Source organism: Lucilia sericata, unplaced genomic scaffold (assembly GCF_015586225.1).
Source record: "Lucilia sericata isolate MDLA Ls3-8-SP2 unplaced genomic scaffold, ASM1558622v1 Contig001491F_arrow, whole genome shotgun sequence".
NCBI classification, from domain to species: domain Eukaryota; kingdom Metazoa; phylum Arthropoda; class Insecta; order Diptera; family Calliphoridae; genus Lucilia; species Lucilia sericata.
Genome location: NW_023995419.1, coordinates 52,501 through 74,996, shown reverse-complemented (window position 1 = coordinate 74,996; position 22,496 = coordinate 52,501). Strand labels below are relative to the sequence as shown.

The 22,496-nt window shown below is 31.7% G+C and overlaps 1 protein-coding gene across 1 annotated transcript in view; it reads left to right on the top strand.

The window, feature by feature from the left end:
• LOC119611590 (microtubule-associated protein RP/EB family member 1) overlaps positions 1-20,613 on the top strand; it is a 34,374-nt gene extending 13,761 nt beyond the window's left edge. The window contains 8 exon segments of the mRNA XM_037967239.1: positions 3,055-3,335; positions 9,785-9,930; positions 10,244-10,306; positions 10,308-10,518; positions 13,799-13,953; positions 14,025-14,107; positions 14,181-14,253; positions 20,369-20,613. Coding sequence (XP_037823167.1) covers positions 3,215-3,335; positions 9,785-9,930; positions 10,244-10,306; positions 10,308-10,518; positions 13,799-13,953; positions 14,025-14,107; positions 14,181-14,253; positions 20,369-20,419 — 903 coding nt within the window. The 5' untranslated portion in view covers positions 3,055-3,214 and the 3' untranslated portion in view covers positions 20,420-20,613.
• The last annotated feature ends 1,883 nt before the right edge of the window (positions 20,614-22,496 follow it).

Below are 22,496 nucleotides of genomic sequence, written 5' to 3'. Positions count from 1 at the left end.
CAACACTCACCCACTAATTATCTAAACACTTTAGAAGTTCTAAATACCCTAAATACGTTTTGTTTCATTATAAGTAATACAAAAGGAATTTTACAGTCTTGCATTCATATTTTCCACCACATTTTTTTTGTGATTTAATGAGGAAATAGGAAGTGTAAATAAACATTGTTATTATGTTTAAATACTTTTATTTCATATATGCCAATAATAACGTTTTGTTTTTGGCAACAAAATACTCTTCGCAAATTTTTTTTTTTTAACTTTAATTAGAAAACTTTTATTATTTCAAACAATACCCAGTGGAAAGGAATAATAAATACGAGAGAGAGATAACACTTTAAACAGGTTTGTTTAAATAACCAAAGTTTTCAATTTTATTTAAACTTTTGTATTATGAAAGAACATTTTTATAATTTTCTAGAGAATTCTAGAAAATTTTGTACGAACAAACAAGGAATAGTTGAGATGTGTTTATAACCCAGTCAACAGTTTTTTGGAATTTGTGTTAACATTCATTTATGATACTAATATGATTAAAATACTCATATATGAGTTTGTATTTGAATCATAAATGTTCCTTTTGTCGAGAGAAAAAAATACCCTACCAACGACTCTTCTAAAATGGTCATTTAGAAATATATCTTCTGATTAGTTTAGACTAATTTTTGGATCATTTACGAGACTTTTTTCAGACGCGTAACTGATAATTTTGTTTTTGTTCGTCAAATATACAGGAAGAAGACTCAATTTGGCGATTAGTCACCCGCAACAATCTTCCAATTGGTGACTGGGAAATACTTTATTTTAATACATTATTGATTTTATTTTGTGAAGAGTACTTTTATTGCTTCAATTGTAATGACTTTCAAACATTCAAGTAGCTAATGATTTAATAATAATGTTGTTCGTATCTTTAATTATCATTAACCTTCAGAGAATAGACAATATTTAAGTGAATTTTTAAAATAGAAGTATTTAGCGTGTAAATTAAAGAAAGTTTCTTTAATATAAATTGATACAAGTATTGGTCATCTTTCTGGCAACATTGAATACTATGTCAATTTCAGATGCCCTGTTCTAAAGTGAAGCGTATCCTAGTAATAACATTTTATAGCAACAAAAAATAGTAATCGGACGGTCCAAGGTCTGAACTATAAGGCGGATCGAACAAAACTTTCCCATCACTATTTCTAATAAGACTATAAGTCGTCTTTCAACATGCGACCGAGCGTTGTCATGATGTAATATTACATCTTCATTTGCAGGCGTTTTCGAGCCAAAGTTCGCTTCAAAGGAATCGATAGTATTAGGTATATGTTGTTGTTGTAACAGTTCGACTGTAGCCGATAGTTCTTTCCTGGGGAAAAAACTTTCAGTTGATACAGCTGTCGCTGGGTTGACAATCTTTGGACGAGTATGACTCGGGTAGTTCCGGAGCGAAGATCTAATTGTCGAGGGAACGTATATGTATAGGTTCTCTGTCATCATGTCCCATCTGATCCCTTCAGATCTCTTCAATTACAGAATATTACCATGACTTTATGGATATTCGGTTTTGATGTTCGTTTGCCTGGTTGCCGGTCTTCTCACACGAGAACTACAGGAGTATAGCTTTTATATAGCCTATCGTAGAGTATCAACTCAGACGACGCTGCTTTGTTGTGGAGGTGATTAACTTGCGTTATTATTTCCACTTCCTTTGAAGTCTTTAATCAATAATGTGATGTTTAGCGTCCTCCTTGTCCACTAGCTCAAATTAATCTTAAACTTCACATAGTGAGGTTGATTGGTATTCGAATAGACCGAGAGACGAGGAGTTTCTGCGGTGATGTGGGTCTGGATTTGAATTCTACAGATTGATACTTTTCCGACAAACTGTTCGAGACATAATGATGGATAAATTACATACGGAAACAAGATAATGGATATTGGCATGGTTTCTATATTGCTGACATGGACATGAAAGGATCTTCATTGCAGAGACACTAGCGATCCGTTCGTTTGATCATTAGGTTTTAGGGTCTGTCTTGACAATTAATGTCAATAGACTTGCAAGACAAGGTTCAAACCTTGGCCTAAAGAGAAGGCACCGTCTCTATTGGGTGGCTTTAGCTATTTAACATCCATTATATTCTTGATGAATGGAATGGGCAATGGACTAAAAGTGATCCTAGTGGAGTTTTAGCCTTGCTAAACTAACCTAACATTATGTAAATACATATAGCTGTCATTGAGCACGTTTGCTAGATTTATGTTTAAACCAAGTTAATAGAGGAACTCCCCTACTAAGGAACAAACTTCCAAATATACTTTAACACCTGGTTAAATAGATTATGACAAATATTTCGATTAAATAAAATCTAATTAAATAAATTAATTGAATAATTAAGTTGCCAATAATTATTGGAAACAAATATTTATCGTTCATATGTTCATATCACTTTTTGCCATGTTAAGCTTGCCCAATATGGAACGGTTAGCTTTTAGTTTTATTGTTTTTTTTACTTATTTTCTCAAAGATTAATTACTGGAACTATTAAAAAAATGATTTAATTGATACAAATAAAAATTTATCTGCCATTAAATACAATTTAAACAAAATAAAAATAATATTTTTTTTTTTTGTTACTTTCATAAGTTATCTTAACGTGACCATCTGTTGCTGTTTGTTTTTTCATTACGTTTCCATGGAAATAATAAGTTATCCGTTAGTTAGTCTATTAATGATAATGAACTTGTAGTCAAAAAGAAGAAGAAGAAAAAAAAAAGATTTGAATCACGCACATGGCGCTACGCTTCAATTCACTTTCGACAACAAATAATTACACATGTTGATTCCGAAATGGAATGAATATACATATTTAACATTACTGCTGCTGCTCGCAAGATGACTTCAGCCAAAGAAATGGAAAGAAACAACAATGAAACATGTTTAATAAAACAAACAATAAACGCCCATACTACATGATTTAATTAAACTAAATTTAAACATTAAAACACAATATTAAAAAACAATTAAAACTAATATTTTAATTTTATTTATTTTCTTTACAGTATTTTTCTTTTCTACTCCAAAAAAAAAAACAAAAAAAAAACGTAAAGCAGCCAACAAACCAAACGCCAGCTTTTATAAACAGCCACCCTAAAAGAGTTTGTGGTTTTTGAAAGGAAACAACAATAAAAATAGCAGTAGAAATATTAACAATTAGAAAAAATGGCAGTGAATGTATATTCTACAAATGTTACGACTGAAAATCTATCCAGACATGATATGCTTGCTTGGGTAAATGATTGTCTGCAGGCACAATTTTCGAAAATTGAAGAACTATGTACTGGTAAGTGAACAAACTACACTTTAAGTATAAATATTTACAAATGCCGCAGGCCATAACATAGACAAACGACACAAAAAAAAACCGTATAATTGTATTGAAATAAATATTTAGTTCATATGTTTGTTTTTGTTTGATTATTAATTAAGATAATTTTCATGGTCTGTAAGAAACGTTAATTTATTTAAACTAAATATTCAGTCAAAGAAATATGTAATTGCATTTACTAAAAAAGTTGTTTCTATTTAGATGTCATCTGCGATCTAGTTAGTCTTTTTTAGAGTAAAATCCAGTTATGTATAAGATTAAGTCATAAATCAAATAACTTGTAAAGGTTAGTACACACAAAAATCTAGACTAAAACTATAGACTAGACTATAGGCCAGACTATAGGCTAGACTATAGGCTAGACTATAGGCTAGACTATAGACTAGACTATAGACTAGACTATAGATTAGACTATAGACTAGACTATAGATTAGACTATAGACTAGACTATAGAGTAGACTATAGATTAGACTATAGACTAGACTATAGAGTAGACTATAGACTAGACTATAGGACTAGACTATAGACTCGACTATAGGACTGGACTATATACTAGACTATAGACTAGACTATAGACTGGACTAACTATATCTAGGACTATAGACTAGACTATAGGACTAGGACTATAGACTAGACTATAGACCTAGATATAGACTAGACTTAGACTAGACTATAGACTAGACTATAGACTAAACTATAGACTAGACTATAGACTAGACTATAGACTAGACTATAGCTAGACTATAGACTAGACTATAGACTAGACTATAGACTAGACTATAGACTTAGACATAGACTAGACTAAGACTAGACTATAGACTAGGACTCTAGACTAGGACTATAGACTAGACTATAGACTAGACTATAGACTAGACTAAGACTAGACTATAGACTAGACTTATAACTGACTATAGACTAGACTATAGACTAGACTATAGGACTAGACTATAGACTAGACTATAGACTAGACTATAGACTAGACTATAGACTAGACTATAGACTAGACTATAGACTAGACTATAGACTAGACTAAGATAGACTATAACTAGGACTATAGACTAGACTATATGACTAGACTATAGACTAGACTATAGACTAGACTATAGACTAGACTATAGACTAGACTATAGACTAGACTATAGACTAGACTATAGACTAGACTATAGACTAGACTATAGACTAGACTATAGACTAGACTATAGACTAGACTATAGACTAGACTATAGACTAGACTATAGACTAGACTATAGACTAGACTATAGACTAGACTATAGACTAGACTATAGACTAGACTATAGACTAGACTAGACTAGACTATAGACTAGACTATAGACTAGACTATAGAGTAGACTATAGAGTAGACTATAGACTAGACTATAGACTAGACTATAGACTAGACTATAGACTAGACTATAGACTAGACTAGACTAGACTATAGACTAGACTATAGACTAGACTATAGACTAGACTATAGACTAGACTATAGACTAGACTATAGACTAGACTAGACTATAGACTAGACTAGACTATAGACTAGACTAGACTATAGACTAGACTAGACTATAGACTAGACTATAGACTAGACTATAGACTAGACTATAGACTATACTATAGACTAGACTATAGACTAGACTATAGACTAGACTATAGACTAGACTATAGACTAGACTATAGACTAGACTATAGACTAGACTATAGACTAGACTATAGACTAGACTATAGACTAGACTATAGACTAGACTATAGACTAGACTATAGACTAGACTATAGACTAGACTATAGACTAGACTATAGACTAGACTATAGACTAGACTATAGACTAGACTATAGACTAGACTATAGACTAGACTATAGACTAGACTATAGACTAGACTATAGACTAGACTATAGACTAGACTATAGACTAGACTATAGACTAGACTATAGACTAGACTATAGACTAGACTATAGACTAGACTAGACTATAGACTAGACTATAGACTAGACTAGACTATAGACTAGACTATAGACTAGACTAGACTATAGACTAGACTAGACTATAGACTAGACTAGACTATAGACTAGACTATAGACTAGACTAGACTAGACTATAGACTAGACTATAGACTAGACTATAGACTAGACTATAGACTAGACTATAGACTAGACTATAGACTAGACTATAGACTAGACTATAGACTAGACTATAGACTAGACTATAGACTAGACTATAGACTAGACTATAGACAAGACTATAGACTAGACTATAGACTAGACTATAGACTAGACTATAGACTAGACTAGACTAGACTATAGTACTATAGACTAGACATAGACTAGACTATACTATAGACTAGACTATAGACTAGACTATAGACTAGACTATAGACTAGACTATAGACTAGACTATAGACTAGACTATAGACTAGACTATAGACTAGACTATAGACTAGACTATAGACTAGACTATAGACTAGACTATAGACTAGACTATAGACTAGACTATAGACTAGACTATAGACTAGACTATAGACTAGACTATAGACTAGACTATAGACTAGACTATAGACTAGACTATAGACTAGACTATAGACTAGACTATAGACTAGACTATAGACTAGACTATAGACTAGACTATAGACTAGACTATAGACTAGACTATAGACTAGACTATAGACTAGACTATAGACTAGACTATAGACTAGACTATAGACTAGACTATAGACTAGACTATAGACTAGACTAGACTATAGACTAGACTATAGACTAGACTATAGACTAGACTATAGACTAGACTATAGACTAGACTATAGACTAGACTAGACTAGACTAGACTATAGACTAGACTAGACTATAGACTAGACTATAGACTAGACTATAGACTAGACTATAGACTAGACTATAGACTAAACTATAGACTAGACTATAGACTAGACTATAGACTAGACTATAGACTAGACTATAGACTAGACTATAGACTAGACTATAGACTAGACTATAGACTAGACTATAGACTAGACTATAGACTAGACTATAGACTAGACTATAGACTAGACTATAGACTAGACTATAGACTAGACTATAGACTAGACTATAGACTAGACTATAGACTAGACTATAGACTAGACTATAGACTAGACTATAGACTAGACTATAGACTAGACTATAGACTAGACTATAGACTAGACTATAGACTAGACTATAGACTAGACTATAGACTAGACTATAGAGTAGACTATAGACTAGACTATAGACTAGACTATAGACTAGACTATAGACTAGACTATAGACTAGACTATAGACTAGACTATAGACTAGACTATAGACTAGACTATAGACTAGACTATAGACTAGACTATAGACTAGACTATATAGACTAGACTATAGACTAGACTAGACTATAGACTAGACTAGACTATAGACTAGACTAGACTATAGACTAGACTAGACTAGAATAGACTATAGACTAGACTAGACTATAGACTAGACTAGACTACTAGACTAGACTATAGACTAGACTAGACTATAGACTAGACTATAGACTAGACTAGACTATAGACTAGACTATAGACTAGACTATAGACTAGACTAGACTATAGACTAGACTATAGACTAGACTATAGACTAGACTATAGACTAGACTATAGACTAGACTATAGACTAGACTATAGACTAGACTATAGACTAGACTATAGACTAGACCAGCGGTTCCCACAGATATTTACTTCGCGGACCCCTTGAAGAACTTATTTAATTTCGCGGACCCCCATACATATTTTGATATCTTATTGTTCTAAATAATTGTCCATGCGAAAATTGACCTAGTTCATTAATCCCTAGGTCTAATAAATGTAGAGATGTCATATCTATAAAATATTCCCGTACATTGAGAATATATAATATTTCAGATAGGTTTTCAATTGCATGTTTTGAAGATAGAATGACTTCTTTGTTGATATGTTAACATGATGTTTAATTTTATGATCGTGAGATCTTTCATGTTCATTTTTCTTCAAGGTAGCGAAAAGGTTTCTTTATCAAATATTGTCACATGTGCTTAAGGAGTCACGTTTCAAGAATTTGTTTGCGATTGCAAAGGGTGAACTGAGTAAGTGAGCTAAGTTTTCGGGAAAATAATATAAGAAAGTTGGACTTCTTCTATGTTGTTGCGGAATGCGTTATCCGCATAATATATGATTTGAACTCTTTGTTAAAGTACTGTGAATTTGGAACTTAAATTTGAATTTTAAAATACCAACGAATTATTTTACTTCATGGTTTTTGGCTACATATTTACACGAAACGCTATGGATTTTCTGATGTTAATTTAATAATATGTATTGGTCGACAAAATCAAGTTAAAATCTGTGTATCACGTCGGATTGGAATATTTATAAAGAGATGCATAATAAAGAGTCACCTCTGTTTTGGAAATATATAATTTTAGTCTTTTCAAACGAGAACACTTTTGCTTACAATTTGATAAACTTAAATCTGTAATAAGCTTGTCTTTGAATTGAACTTCATACTCCGGAATACCAGTATCCCTAATTTAATTGTAAGGCAGAGTATTATTTGTCTGAAATAAAAACCATTATTTCAGTACATATAAAGGAAATAAAAATTACAAATCACGCAGTACTTTACTTTATAAAAGTTGTACAATAAATTTGTAGGGCCTAGCTTCTTCCTGATAAACAACCGAAAAAATAAAATTCAAAAAGTCACCAAAAAATTTGGGATTATTGCACAAAAATTTGAGATATTTGTACATACATATAAAAGCAGAATATTGTTTATTCATGGTTTTTTTCGTTCGTCTTCGTGGACCCCCTAGGATTTTACTACGGACCACTAGGGGTCCGCGGACCCCCATTTGGGAACCGTTGGACTAGACTATAGACTAGACTATAGACTAGACTATAGACTAGACTATAGACTAGACTATAGACTAGACTATAGACTAGACTATAGACTAGACTATAGACTAGACTATAGACTAGACTATAGACTAGACTATAGACTAGACTATAGACTAGACTATAGACTAGACTATAGACTAGACTATAGACTAGACTATAGACTAGACTATAGACTAGACTATAGACTAGACTATAGACTAGACTATAGACTAGACTATAGACTAGACTATAGACTAGACTATAGACTAGACTATAGACTAGACTATAGACTAGACTATAGACTAGACTATAGACTAGACTATAGACTAGACTATAGACTAGACTATAGACTAGACTAGACTAGACTATAGACTAGACTATAGACTAGACTATAGACTAGACTATAGACTAGACTATAGACTAGACTATAGACTAGACTATAGACTAGACTATAGACTAGACTATAGACTAGACTATAGACTAGACTATAGACTAGACTATAGACTAGACTATAGACTAGACTATAGACTAGACTATAGACTAGACTATAGACTAGACTATAGACTAGACTATAGACTAGACTTATAGACTAGACTATAGACTAGACTATAGACTAGACTATAGACTTAGACTATAGACTAGACTATAGACTAGACTATAGACTAGACTATAGACTACTATAGACTAGACTATAGACTAGACTATAGTTAGACTATAGACAGCTATAGACTAGACTATAGACTAGACTATAGATAGACTAGACTAACTATAGACTGACTAGACTAGACTATAGACTAGACTATAGACTAGACTATAGACTAGACTATAGCTAGACTTAGACTAGACTATAGACTAGACTATAGACTAACTATAGACTAGACTATAGACTAGACTAGAGACTAGACTATAGACTAGACTATAGACTAGACTATAGACTAGACTATAGACTAGACTATAGACTAGACTATAGACTAGACTATAGACTAGGACTATAGACTAGACTATAGACTAGACTATAGACTAGACTATAGACTAGACTATAGACTAGACTATAGACTAGACTATAGACTAGACTATAGACTAGACTATAGACTAGACTATAGACTAGACTATAGACTAGACTATAGACTAGACTATAGACTAGACTATAGACTAGACTATAGACCTAGACTATAGACTAGACTATAGACTAGACTATAGACTAGACTATAGACTAGACTATATTCTAGACTATAGACTAGACTATAGATGTTAAACAAAGTTAAACTTATTACATAAGATTTTAACCAGGTTTAACTAATATAAAGTTCTTTAAAAGTTTTAAATTTTCTACACTTATGGTTATGGTTTTGGCTTAACTAAAGTAAAGTTCTTTAAAAATGTAAATTTTCAAGACTTAAGGTTTGACACTTGTATTACCACATTGTATACACAACAATTTAACCATTTATTTATTAAAACTTCTTATACTTTAACTACATGTACCATTTTTATAAGTTGATTTTCTCTTTTCTCTCTTTTAAGGGGCTGCTTATTGTCAGTTTATGGATATGTTATTTCCTGGTTCGGTACCTATGAAACGTGTCAAGTTCCGTACAAATTTGGAACATGAATACATTCAAAACTTCAAGATACTACAAGCTTCTTTCAAAAAAATGAGTGTAGACAAGGTATGTGCTGTTTTTTTCTTTTTTCTTTTCAGTTTAACTTTTATAAATTATTCATAAAAATTATTGAACAATAAAAAATAAAGAAAACAAAGAAAAAAAGTAAGTGATAGTTTTGCTATTGTTGATGTTGTTTACAATGCTATGACTGGTTTTAATTGATGACCTACTTATACTAAATGTTTGTATGTCTTTATTTTTTCTTCTCCTTCTAATTTCTGTTATTTGGGGTTCTGCAAACGAAAATGAAATAAATTTGAACATTTTGCAAATAATAATTGCAATATTCAATCGAAATAATGTGCGCCTAGTGTAGATTATACCCGTTGATAAATTAATTAAGGGACGTTTTCAAGATAATTTTGAATTTTTACAATGGTTTTAAAAAGTTCTTTGATGCCAATTACGATGGACGTGAATATGAACCGCTAATAGCACGTGGTGGCATTAAATTGGGCAATGGTGTTGGTGGCGGTGGTAGTGGTGTAGGCAGCAGTAATGATTTGCTACATCATCATCAGCATGACAAACGTCATATACAAATGCCTTCGGGACGTAGTACAACACATGCTACCACAACACGAACAACCGGTATGACCATGTTATATTTTCTTTAAATAAATTGTTTATTTTTCTTCTTTATATTTTTGCTTATTTAAAATTATAAGCAAGTTAGTTAGTCTACAAAAGAGAGAATGGGAAAAAATCTGTAAAAATTTCTGTTTAAAAAAGTGTGAAGCACGTTTTGTTATGGTTTTTCAGTTTGATTTTTCCTTTTAGTTTATTTATAATTTAAACGGTTAAGGGCAGCACCCTATTTACACTCATTATAAGCACTATTATTTTTTTTTTTTTAATCAATAAAATATCTTCTTCATAATTTAATTAGTTTCACTTGTTAAGTGGTTCTTGGCTCGATTCAGTGATTCCATATTTGCCTGTTTCTCACTTTTAATCCTTTCACTAGAAATTTTAAACACCACACTCACACATTTGATTCATTCATATGTTTTTTGTTTACTGTTTTTTTTTTTTTTTCTTATTATGGTCCTGTCCGTTATGTTTCATTGGTAATTATTTGGTTTCCTTTTATCAGATTGCGTTAAAATATTAAACAGAGAAAGGTGAGGAGAATGAACAGAACTAGAGCAGAACAGACCTAGAACAGAATTAGAGCAGAACAGACCTAGAATAGAATTAGAACAGAACTAGAACTGATCTAGAACTGAACTAGAACTGAACTAGAACTGAACTAGAACTGAACTAGAACTGAACTAGAACTGAACTAGAACTGAACTAGAACTGAACTAGAACTGAACTAGAACTGATCTAGAACTGAACTAGAACTGAACTAGACTGAACTAGAACTGAACTAGAACTGAACTAGAACTGAACTAGAACTGAATAGAACTGAACTAGAACTGAACTAGAACTGAACTAGAACTGAACTAGAACTGAACTAGAACTGAACTAGAACTGAACTAGAACTGAACTAGAACTGAACTAGACTGAACTAGAACTGAACAGAATGAACTAGAACTGAACTAGAACTGAACTAGAACTGAACTAGAACTGAACTAGAACTGAACTAGAACTGAACTAGAAACTGAACTAGAACTGAACTAGAACTGAACTAGAACTGAACTAGAACTGAACTAGAACTGAACTAGAACTGAACAGAACTGAACTAGAACTGAACTAGAACTGAACTAGAACTGAACTAGAACTGAACTAGAACTGAAACTAGAACTGAACTAGAACTGAACTAGAACTGAACTAGAACTGAACTAGAACTGAACTAGAACTGAACTAGAACTGAACTAGAACTGAACTAGAACTGAACTAGAACTGAACTAGAACTGAACTAGAACTGAACTAGAACTGAACTAGGAACTGAACTAGAACTGAACTAGAACTGAACTAGAACTGAACTAGAACTGAACTAGAACTGAACTAGAACTGAACTAGAACTGAACTAGAACTGAACTAGAACTGAACTAGAACTGAACTAGAAACTGAACTATAACTGAAGCTAGAACTGACTAGAACTGAACTAGAACTGAACTAGAACTGAACTAGAACTGAACTAGAACTGAACTAGAAACTGAACTAGAACTGAACTAGAACTGAACTAGAACTGAACTAAGAACTGAACTAGAACTGAACTAGAACTGAACTAGAACTGAACTAGAACTGAACTAGAACTGAACTAGAACTGAACTAGAACTGAACTAGAACTGAACCTAGAACTGAACTAGAACTGAACTAGAACTGAAACTAGACCTAGAACTAGAACTGAACTAGAAACTGAACTAGAACTGAACTAGAACTGAACTAAAACTGAATTAAAACTGAACTAGAACTGAACTAGAACTGAACTAGAACTGAATTAGAACTGAACTACAACTGAACTAGAATTGAACTCTTTTTCGATCATTCTTTGTCAATCTATGGTCGTTTTTCAGCTTTGGTAATAGAAAATCTTAAAAATTTGTGTGAAAGAAAAATTTAAAAACAAAGTTAAAATATAAATCATATATGGTTGCCCCTGTGGGGTAGATTGTAGTGTGATTAATAGTCCGGGGCTGTGGGTCTGCTTCACTGTCATCCTGTTGGGAATATTAGACTGTAGTAAATTTGTAATTGAATTACAAATTTATTTTTTTTATAAAAATACCACCTTTAAAGTTCTTTTTAGCCTCTAGCTAGTAAATTTTATGACAAATAATAAAAACTCACAGTATTGAATTTATTGCGGTTTGCCAAGTATTTATTTTTCATTACAAAATTTGTGATTATTTTTAAAATCTTTTGCAAGTAAACATTAAAAATAAACAAACAAACCATATAATCATAATATATGTAATTGGAAAAGAAAAAAATAAAAGTTAATTCTGTCAGCAGTCATGATTAATGCTAATATAATAAATATCCATAAAAGTAATAAGAACATGCAATGTTATATGTAAAAAATCAATCAATTTAATTTTAACATTTCCCTCTTTTAATACTCGCGCAAAAAGTGTCCTTTCATTTAACACTTGTGTCGTTTTGTTTCGTCTCGTTTCGCTCATAAAATATCACTTACTTTATACTTTTTTTGTAATATTACATATTTATTAATTAATTAATAATAAAATACATTTATTTAACCATAATTTACATCTATCATTTAAATATTTTTCCCCTTTTCTTTCTTTTTTTTCATTATTTGGTTTTTGTTTTTGGTTTTTTTTTCACGTTTCATCATTTTACACAAAATCTAAACATCAAAAAACACACCAACAAACTCCTCCCTTACTTACATACAGATAATACCGATTGATAAATTGATTAAAGGCCGTTTTCAAGATAATTTTGAATTTTTACAATGGTTTAAAAAATTCTTTGATGCCAATTACGATGGTCATGATTATGATGCCAGTGCAGCTAGAGAAGGTGCACAGATGGGCTTTGGTGCCGGTAATGTTAAGAGTTTACCCGGAACTGGTGCCGGTAATACATCATATAGAAAACCAGCTGTAGTGCCAGTACAACGTTCAACAGTGTCATCGTCAATGAGGCCTAGTATGTGATTGATTGTCATTTCTTTTATTATTATTATTATTATTTGTTTTTTCATGTACTTCATTTAATAACATCTCAAAAAGCACTTATTATTTTTTACTCTTAATATTTAATTATTAACATTATTTTGTTTAAAAGTTTATATTTTGGTTTTATACTAATATTTAAAACGTGCTTCACGTTTGTTTGTTGAAAAGATTTTCCCAGCAAATTTATAAAAAAGAACTTAAAGTTTTGCATTTTGTTTTCTCTTTCTCATGTGTTTAAATTTGTATTAAGTTTATTTATTTCTTTATAAAACTAGCTACAAAAGTACCGCCTAGAGCTGCTGTTCCTGCTACAAATTCAAGACCGGCTGTGGCTTCTTCAAATAGCAGTGCTGGTGGTGCCGTTAAGAAAGCTAATGAAAATAATACCAGTGCTGTAACGAATCAACAAATTGAAGAATTATCTAGCCAGGTATTTTTCTATTTACTTTAAATTGTTTATAACAATTTGCTTTAATTATTTGTTTGTTCTGTTTTTCTAAGGTCATGGATATGCGTTTAAATTTGGAGGGTTTGGAAAAAGAAAGAGATTTCTATTTCTCTAAATTGCGTGATATAGAAATTCTGTAAGCATTTTCTTTTACTTTATTATTTAAAAGATAATTATTTATTCGAAATTGTTTAAATTTTCTCTTCTAGCTGCCAAGAAGCTGAAGAAGGAGATACCCATCCTTTGATACAGAAAATTTTGGAAATTTTATATGCAACGGAGGTAAGTTTTTGGGAAAAAACTGTCTTTGAGGGAAGAAACCTGTCTTCATTAGAAGAAACCTGTCTTCATTAGAAGAAACCTGTCTTCATTAGAAGACGCTTCTAGTTTAGTTCTAGTTCTGTTTTAGATCAGTTTTTGTTCAGTTCTAGTTCAGTTCTAGTTCAGTTCTAGTTCAGTTCTGGTTCAGTTCTAGTTCAGTTCTAGTTCAGTTCTAGTTCAGTTTTAGTTCAGTTCTATTTCAGTTCTAGTTCAGTTCTAGATCAGTTCTAGTTCAGTTCTAGTTCAGCTCTAGTTCAGTTTTTGTCAGTTCTAGTTCAGTTCTAGTTCAGTTCTAGTTCAGTTCTAGTTCAGTTCTAGTTCAGTTCTAGTTCAGTTCTAGTTCAGTTCTAGTTCAGTTCTAGTTCAGTTCTAGTTCAGTTCTAGTTCAGTTCTAGTTCAGTTCTAGTTCAGTTCTAGTTCAGTTCTAGTTCAGTTCTAGTTCAGTTCTATTTCAGTTCTATTTCAGTTCTAGTTAAGTTCTAATTCAGTTCTAGTTCAGTTCTAGTTCAGTTCTAGTTCAGTTCTAGTTCAGTTCTAGTTCAGTTCTAGTTCAGTTCTAGTTCAGTTCTAGTTCAGTTCTAGTTCAGTTCTAGTTCAGTTCTAGTTCAGTTCTAGTTCAGTTCTAGTTCAGTTCTAGTTCAATTCTAGTTCAGTTCTAGTTCAGTTCTAGTTCAGTTCTAGTTCAGTTCTAGTTCAGTTCTAGTTCAGTTCTAGTTCAATTCTAGTTCAGTTCTAGTTCAGTTCTAGTTCAGTTCTAGTTCAGTTCTAGTTCAGTTCTAGTTCAGTTCTAGTTCAGTTCTAGTTCAGTTCTAGTTCAGTTCTAGTTCAGTTCTAGTTCAGTTCTAGTTCAGTTCTAGTTCAGTTCTAGTTTCAGTTCTGTTCAGTTCTAGTTCAGTTCTAGTTCAGTTCTAGTTCAGTTTCTAGTTCAGTTCTAGTTTAGTTCTAGTTTAGTTCTAGTTCAGTTTCTAGTTCAGTTCAGTTCTAGTTCAGTTCTAGTTCAGTTCTAGTTCAGTTCTAGTTCAGTTCTAGTTCAGTTCTAGTTCAGTTCTAGTTCAGTTCTAGTTTAGTTCTAGTTTAGTTCTAGTTCAGTTCTAGTTCAGTTCTAGTTCAGTTCTAGTTCAGTTCTAGTTCAGTTCTAGTTCAGTTCTAGTTCAGTTCTAGTCAGTTCTAGTTCAGTTCTAGTTCAATTCTAGTTCAGTTCTAGTTCAGTTATAGTTCAGTTTAGTTTAGTTCAGTTCAGTTCTAGTTCTAGTTCAGTTCTAGTTCAGTTCTAGTTTCAGTTCTAGTTCAGTTTTAGTTCAGTTCTAGTTCAGTTCTAGTTCAGTTCTAGTTCAGTTCTAGTTCAGTTCTAGTTTAGTTCTAGTTCAGTTCTAGTTCAGTTCTAGTTCAGTTTTAGTTCAGTTCTAGTTCAGTTCTAGTTCAATTCTAGTTCAGTTCTAGTTCAGTTATAGTTCAGTTTAGTTCAGTTCTAGTTCAGTTCAGTTCAGTTCTAGTTCAGTTTTAGTTCAGTTCTAGTTCAGTTCTAGTTCAGTTCTAGTTTAGTTCTAGTTCAGTTCTAGTTCAGTTCAGTTCTAGTTCAGTTCTAGTTTAGTTCTAGTTTAGTTTTAGTTCAGTTCTAGTTCAGTTCTATTTCAGTTCTAGTTCAGTTCTATTTCAGTTCTAGTTCAGTTCTAGTTCAGTTCTAGTTCAGTTCTAGTTCAGTTCTAGTTCAGTTCTAGTCAGTTTTAGTTCAGTTCTAGTTCAGTTCTAGTTCAGTTCTATTTCAGTTCTAGTTCAGTTCTAGTTCAGTTCTAGTTCAGTTCTAGTTCAGTTCTAGTTCAGTTCTAGTTTCAGTTCTAGTTCAGTTCTAGTTCAGTTCTAGTTCAGTTCTAGTTCAGTTCTAGTTCTAGTTCAGTTCCAGTTCAGTTCTAGTTTAGTTCTAGTTCAGTTCTAGTTCAGTTCTAGTTCAGTTCTAGTTCAGTTCTAGTTCAGTTCTAGTTCAGTTCTAGTTCAGTTCTAGTTCAGTTCTAGTTCAGTTCTAGTTCTGTTCTAGTTCAGTTCTAGTTCAGTTCTAGTTCAGTTCTAGTTCAGTTTTAGTTCAGTTCTAGTTCAGTTCTATTTCAGTTCTAGTTCAGTTCAGTTCTAGTTCAATTCCAATTCAGTTCTAGTTCAATTCCAATTCAGTTCTAGTTCATTTCTAGTTCAGTTCTAGTTCAGTTCTAGTTCAGTTCTAGTTCAGTTCTATTTCAGTTCTAGTTCAGTTCTAGTTCAGTTCTAGTTCAGTTCCAGTTCAGTTCCAGTTCAGTTCTAGTTCAGTTCTAGTTCAGTTCTAGTTCAGTTCTAGTTCAGTTCTATTTCAGTTCTAGTTCAGTTCTAGTTCAGTTCTAGTTCAGTTCTAGTTCAGTTCTAGTTCAGTTCTAGTTCAGTTCTAGTTCAGTTCTAGTTCAGTTCTAGTTCAGTTCTAGTTCAGTTCTAGTTCTAGTTCAGTTCCAGTTCAGTTCTAGTTCAGTTCTAGTTCAGTTCTAGTTCAGTTCTAGTTCAGTTCTAGTTTAGTTCTAGTTCAGTTCTAGTTCAGTTCAGTTCTAGTTCAGTTCTAGTTTAGTTCTAGTTTAGTTCTAGTTCAGTTCTAGTTCAGTTCTATTTCAGTTCTAGTTCAGTTCTATTTCAGTTCTAGTTCAGTTCTAGTTCAGTTCTAGTTCAGTTCTAGTTCATTTCTATTCAGTTCTATTTCATTTCTATTTCAGTTCTAGTTCAGTTCTAGTCAGTTCTAGTTCAGTTCTAGTTCAGTTCTAGTTCAGTTCTAGTTCAGTTCTAGTTCAGTTCTAGTTCAGTTCTAGTCAGTTCTAGTTCATTTCTATTCAGTTCTATTTCATTTCTATTTCAGTTCTAGTTCAGTTCTAGTTCAGTTCTAGTTCAGTTCTAGTTCAGTTCTAGTTCAGTTCTAGTTCAGTTCTAGTTCAGTTCTAGTTCAGTTCTAGTTCAGTTCTAGTTCAGTTCTAGTTCAGTTCTAGTTCAGTTCTAGTTCAGTTCTGGTTCAGTTCTAGTTCAGTTCTAGTTCAGTTTTAGTTCAGTTCTATTTCAGTTCTAGTTCAGTTCTAGATCAGTTCTAGTTCAGTTCTAGTTCAGCTCTAGTTCAGTTTTTGTTCAGTTCTAGTTCAGTTCTAGTTCAGTTCTAGTTCAGTTCTAGTTCAGTTCTAGTTCAGTTCTAGTTCAGTTCTAGTTCAGTTCTAGTTCAGTTCTAGTTCAGTTCTGGTTCAGTTCTAGTTCAGTTCTAGTTCAGTTCTAGTTCAGTTCTAGTTCAGTTTTAGTTCAGTTCTATTTCAGTTCTATTTCAGTTCTAGTTAAGTTCTAATTCAGTTCTAGTTCAGTTCTAGTTCAGTTCTAGTTCAGTTCTAGTTCAGTTCTAGTTCAGTTCTAGTTCAGTTCTAGTTCAGTTCTAGTTCAGTTCTAGTTCAGTTCTAGTTCAGTTCTAGTTCAGTTCTAGTTCAGTTCTAGTTCAGTTCTAGTTCAGTTCTAGTTCAATTCTAGTTCAGTTCTAGTTCAGTTCTAGTTCAGTTCTAGTTCAGTTCTAGTTCAGTTCTAGTTCAATTCTAGTTCAGTTCTAGTTCAGTTCTAGTTCAGTTCTAGTTCAGTTCTAGTTCAGTTCTAGTTCAGTTCTAGTTCAGTTCTAGTTCAGTTCTAGTTCAGTTCTAGTTCAGTTCTAGTTCAGTTCTAGTTTAGTTCTAGTTTAGTTCTAGTTCAGTTCTAGTTCAGTTCAGTTCTAGTTCAGTTCTAGTTCAGTTCTAGTTCAGTTCTAGTTCAGTTCTAGTTCAGTTCTAGTTAGTTCTAGTTTAGTTCTAGTTCAGTTCTAGTTCAGTTCTAGTTCAGTTCTAGTTCAGTTCTAGTTCAGTTCTAGTTCAGTTCTAGTTCAGTTCTAGTTCAGTTCTAGTTCAGTTCTAGTCAATTCTAGTTCAGTTCTAGTTCAGTTATAGTTCAGTTTAGTTTAGTTCAGTTCAGTTCTAGTTCTAGTTCAGTTCTAGTTCAGTTCTAGTTCAGTTTTAGTTCAGTTCTAGTTCAGTTCTAGTTCAGTTCTAGTTCAGTTCTAGTTCAGTTCTAGTTTAGTTCTAGTTCAGTTCTAGTTCAGTTCTAGTTCAGTTTTAGTTCAGTTCTAGTTCAGTTCTAGTTCAATTCTAGTTCAGTTCTAGTTCAGTTATAGTTCAGTTTAGTTCAGTTCTAGTTCAGTTTTAGTTCAGTTCTAGTTCAGTTCTAGTTCAGTTCTAGTTTAGTTCTAGTTCAGTTCTAGTTCAGTTCAGTTCTAGTTCAGTTCTAGTTTAGTTCTAGTTTAGTTTTAGTTCAGTTCTAGTTCAGTTCTATTTCAGTTCTAGTTCAGTTCTATTTCAGTTCTAGTTCAGTTCTAGTTCAGTTCTAGTTCAGTTCTAGTTCAGTTCTAGTTCAGTTCTAGTTCAGTTTTAGTTCAGTTCTAGTTCAGTTCTAGTTCAGTTCTATTTCAGTTCTAGTTCAGTTCTAGTTCAGTTCTAGTTCAGTTCTAGTTCAGTTCTAGTTCAGTTCTAGTTCAGTTCTAGTTCAGTTCTAGTTCAGTTCTAGTTCAGTTCTAGTTCTAGTTCAGTTCCAGTTCAGTTCTAGTTTAGTTCTAGTTCAGTTCTAGTTCAGTTCTAGTTCAGTTCTAGTTCAGTTCTAGTTCAGTTCTAGTTCAGTTCTAGTTCAGTTCTAGTTCAGTTCTAGTTCAGTTCTAGTTCTGTTCTAGTTCAGTTCTAGTTCAGTTCTAGTTCAGTTCTAGTTCAGTTTTAGTTCAGTTCTAGTTCAGTTCTATTTCAGTTCTAGTTCAGTTCAGTTCTAGTTCAATTCCAATTCAGTTCTAGTTCAATTCCAATTCAGTTCTAGTTCATTTCTAGTTCAGTTCTAGTTCAGTTCTAGTTCAGTTCTAGTTCAGTTCTATTTCAGTTCTAGTTCAGTTCTAGTTCAGTTCTAGTTCAGTTCCAGTTCAGTTCCAGTTCAGTTCTAGTTCAGTTCTAGTTCAGTTCTAGTTCAGTTCTAGTTCAGTTCTATTTCAGTTCTAGTTCAGTTCTAGTTCAGTTCTAGTTCAGTTCTAGTTCAGTTCTAGTTCAGTTCTAGTTCAGTTCTAGTTCAGTTTCTAGTTCAGTTCTAGTTCAGTTCTAGTTCTAGTTCAGTTCCAGTTCAGTTCTAGTTCAGTTCTAGTTCAGTTCTAGTTCAGTTCTAGTTCAGTTCTAGTTCAGTTCTAGTTTAGTTCTAGTTCAGTTCTAGTTCAGTTCAGTTCTAGTTCAGTTCTAGTTTAGTTCTAGTTTAGTTCTAGTTCAGTTCTAGTTCAGTTCTATTTCAGTTCTAGTTCAGTTCTATTTCAGTTCTAGTTCAGTTCTAGTTCAGTTCTAGTTCAGTTCTAGTTCATTTCTATTTCAGTTCTATTTCATTTCTATTTCAGTTCTAGTTCAGTTCTAGTTCAGTTCTAGTTCAGTTCTAGTTCAGTTCTAGTTCAGTTCTAGTTCAGTTCTAGTTCAGTTCTAGTTCAGTTCTAGTTCAGTTCTAGTTCATTTCTATTTCAGTTCTATTTCATTTCTATTTCAGTTCTAGTTCAGTTCTAGTTCAGTTCTAGTTCAGTTCTAGTTCAGTTCTAGTTCAGTTCTAGTTCAGTTCTAGTTCAGTTCTAGTTCAGTTCTAGTTCAGTTAGTCAGTTCTAGTTCAGTTCTAGTTCAGTTCTAGTTCAGTTCTAGTTCAGTTCTAGTTCAGTTCTAGTTCAGTTCTAGTTCAGTTCTAGTTCAGTTCTAGTTCAGTTCTAGTTCAGTTCTAGTTCAGTTCTAGTTCAGTTCTAGTTCAGTTCTAGTTCAGTTCTAGTTCTAGTTCTCTAGTTCAGTTCTAGTTCAGTTCTAGTTCAGTTCTAGTTCAGTTCTAGTTCTTCAGTTCTAGTTCAGTTCTGGTTCAGTTCTAGTTCTGTTCTAGTTCAGTTCCAGTTCAGTTCTAGTTCAGTTCTAGTTCAGTTCTAGTTCTAGTTCAGTTCTAGTTCCGTTCTAGTTCAGTTCTAGTTCAGTTCTATTTCAATTCTTAAGAATGTATTTTTCTAACAAATCTCTTTCTTTCTTTACAGGATGGTTTTGCGCCACCAGATGAAATTCAGCCTGAAGATGAAGAATATTAAGTTTGTTAGTGTGGTGTGTTTTTTTCTATTTAACTCTCCTTCTACTCTTGTCGCCCCCCTATTCTATTACTTTTCTTTTAAATCAGTTTTTAAACACTATAACTTGTTTTTGTATAAAAAAAAGAAATGAAATAAGAAACTTTACTCTCTATGTTTTCTTTGAATTAAAAATTATTAAAAAAAAAACAAACGTATGCAAAAAAGAGCTACAACATTAAATGTTGAACATGAAGTTGAAATTTCTTTTTGCCACTAGTAACACTTACTCTTATTAACACAATTCTATAAAATTTCCCCTTAACGAAAGAAAATAACAAACAGAAAACTTTATGATAAACTTTATAAATAATTAAAAAAATTAACCTTATATAAAAAGAGAGTTACAAGAATAATAATAATAAAAAGAACATTTAAATAATTTGTGCTAAAAAAAAGAATTTCAATTAAACTTTTAATTATTTTTTTTTTTAATATTTTTGCCATTTTTATTAAAAAAGGAAAAAATGCTCAAACAAGTATAAACTGTTTTTTCTTTAAACTCCAACAAGAATTTAAATTTCTCATTTTTTTTATGATTTTATTACATTTTGTAATATTCTCCATATTAAAAAAAAAAACAACAAGAAAATAAACTTTATTTTAAGTAATATATAAAAATTAACTCGAATTGTTTTCCTGTTTAATTTGTTTTTCTTTTTAAATTGTAAACACCCACTCTTATACCCCACAACAACAAACAAACAAACAACTCAACACGCATGCGCAGTCATTATTTAATTTTTAAATTTTAAGTTTAAAATTTTTAAATAATATTATTTACCATTAAAAAACAACAACAACTCAAGTCTTTAATTATTAAACCAACAAAACAGAAAAAAAAAACAAACACTAAATTAAATTAAATTTTCTCTTAATGGCCTTTAAAATAAATATTTAGTATTTCAAAAAACATAAAATTAAATTTTATTAATAAAACATTTTATTGAGATTTGTTTAAAAGTATTTTTTTCTGGGCAAATATTTAGTTTTTGTTTTTTTTTATATAAATAAAACAATTCATTAATTTTTTGCATTTAATATTAAAAAAAATCCCAAAATAATTTTATTAATTTTCTTAATTTTGGTTGTTTTTATAATTGAAATTTAATTATTTTATTAAAAAAAAATACATAAAAGCAAAAACTTTTATTATAAATTTTTTTACTTTATTTTATAAAATTCTCTTTTAATTAGTTTCTTGATTTGTTAAGTTAATGCAAATCTGTAATAAAAAAGAAAGCAAACAACAAATACATGATGATATTAAACAAACAAATTTAAACAAAAACAACCTCAATATGCATTTTTTCATTTATTTTTTTTTTAAATATTTTATGTGGGCAAGTCAATAACTTAAATATGTAGTGGAAATGGAAATTTTCAAAATTTATTAAAATTGTATACAATTCTTGTAAATGCAGTAATTGTGCAATACTGCAAAAATGCATCACTTGGCAGCACTGTTTTACGTCAAACATTTGCTACTGTATAGTTTATAGTCTAGCCCATAGTCTAGTCTATACTCTAGCCTATAAGTAGTCTAGTCAATAGTCATGACAATAGTCAGTCTGACAATCAGTCGGGTATATAGTCAAGGTTATGGTCTGGTATACAATCTATGTTAGGGTGTAGTATACAGTCTATTTTATAGTCTAGAGTACAGTCTAGTCTATAGTCTTGTTCATAGTCTGGTCTATATACTAGTCAAGTCTATACTCTAGTGTGTAGTCTATAACATAGTCTAACATAGTCTAGACTAGACTATTGACTAGTCTAGTCTTCTAGACTATGGACTAGTCTATAGTCTAGACTATTATAGTCTATTATCTAGTCAAGTCTAAAGTGTGATCCTTAGTCTACTCTAGTCTATGGTCTAGACTATAGACTAGTCTAGTCTACAGTCTAATATATAGTCCGGTCAATAACCTAGTCTATAGTCTAGTATATACTCTAATCAATAGTCTAGTCTACACTCTATAGACTAGAGCCTATGGCCTAGTTTATACTCTAGTCGATAGTCTAGTCATCAGTCTAGTCT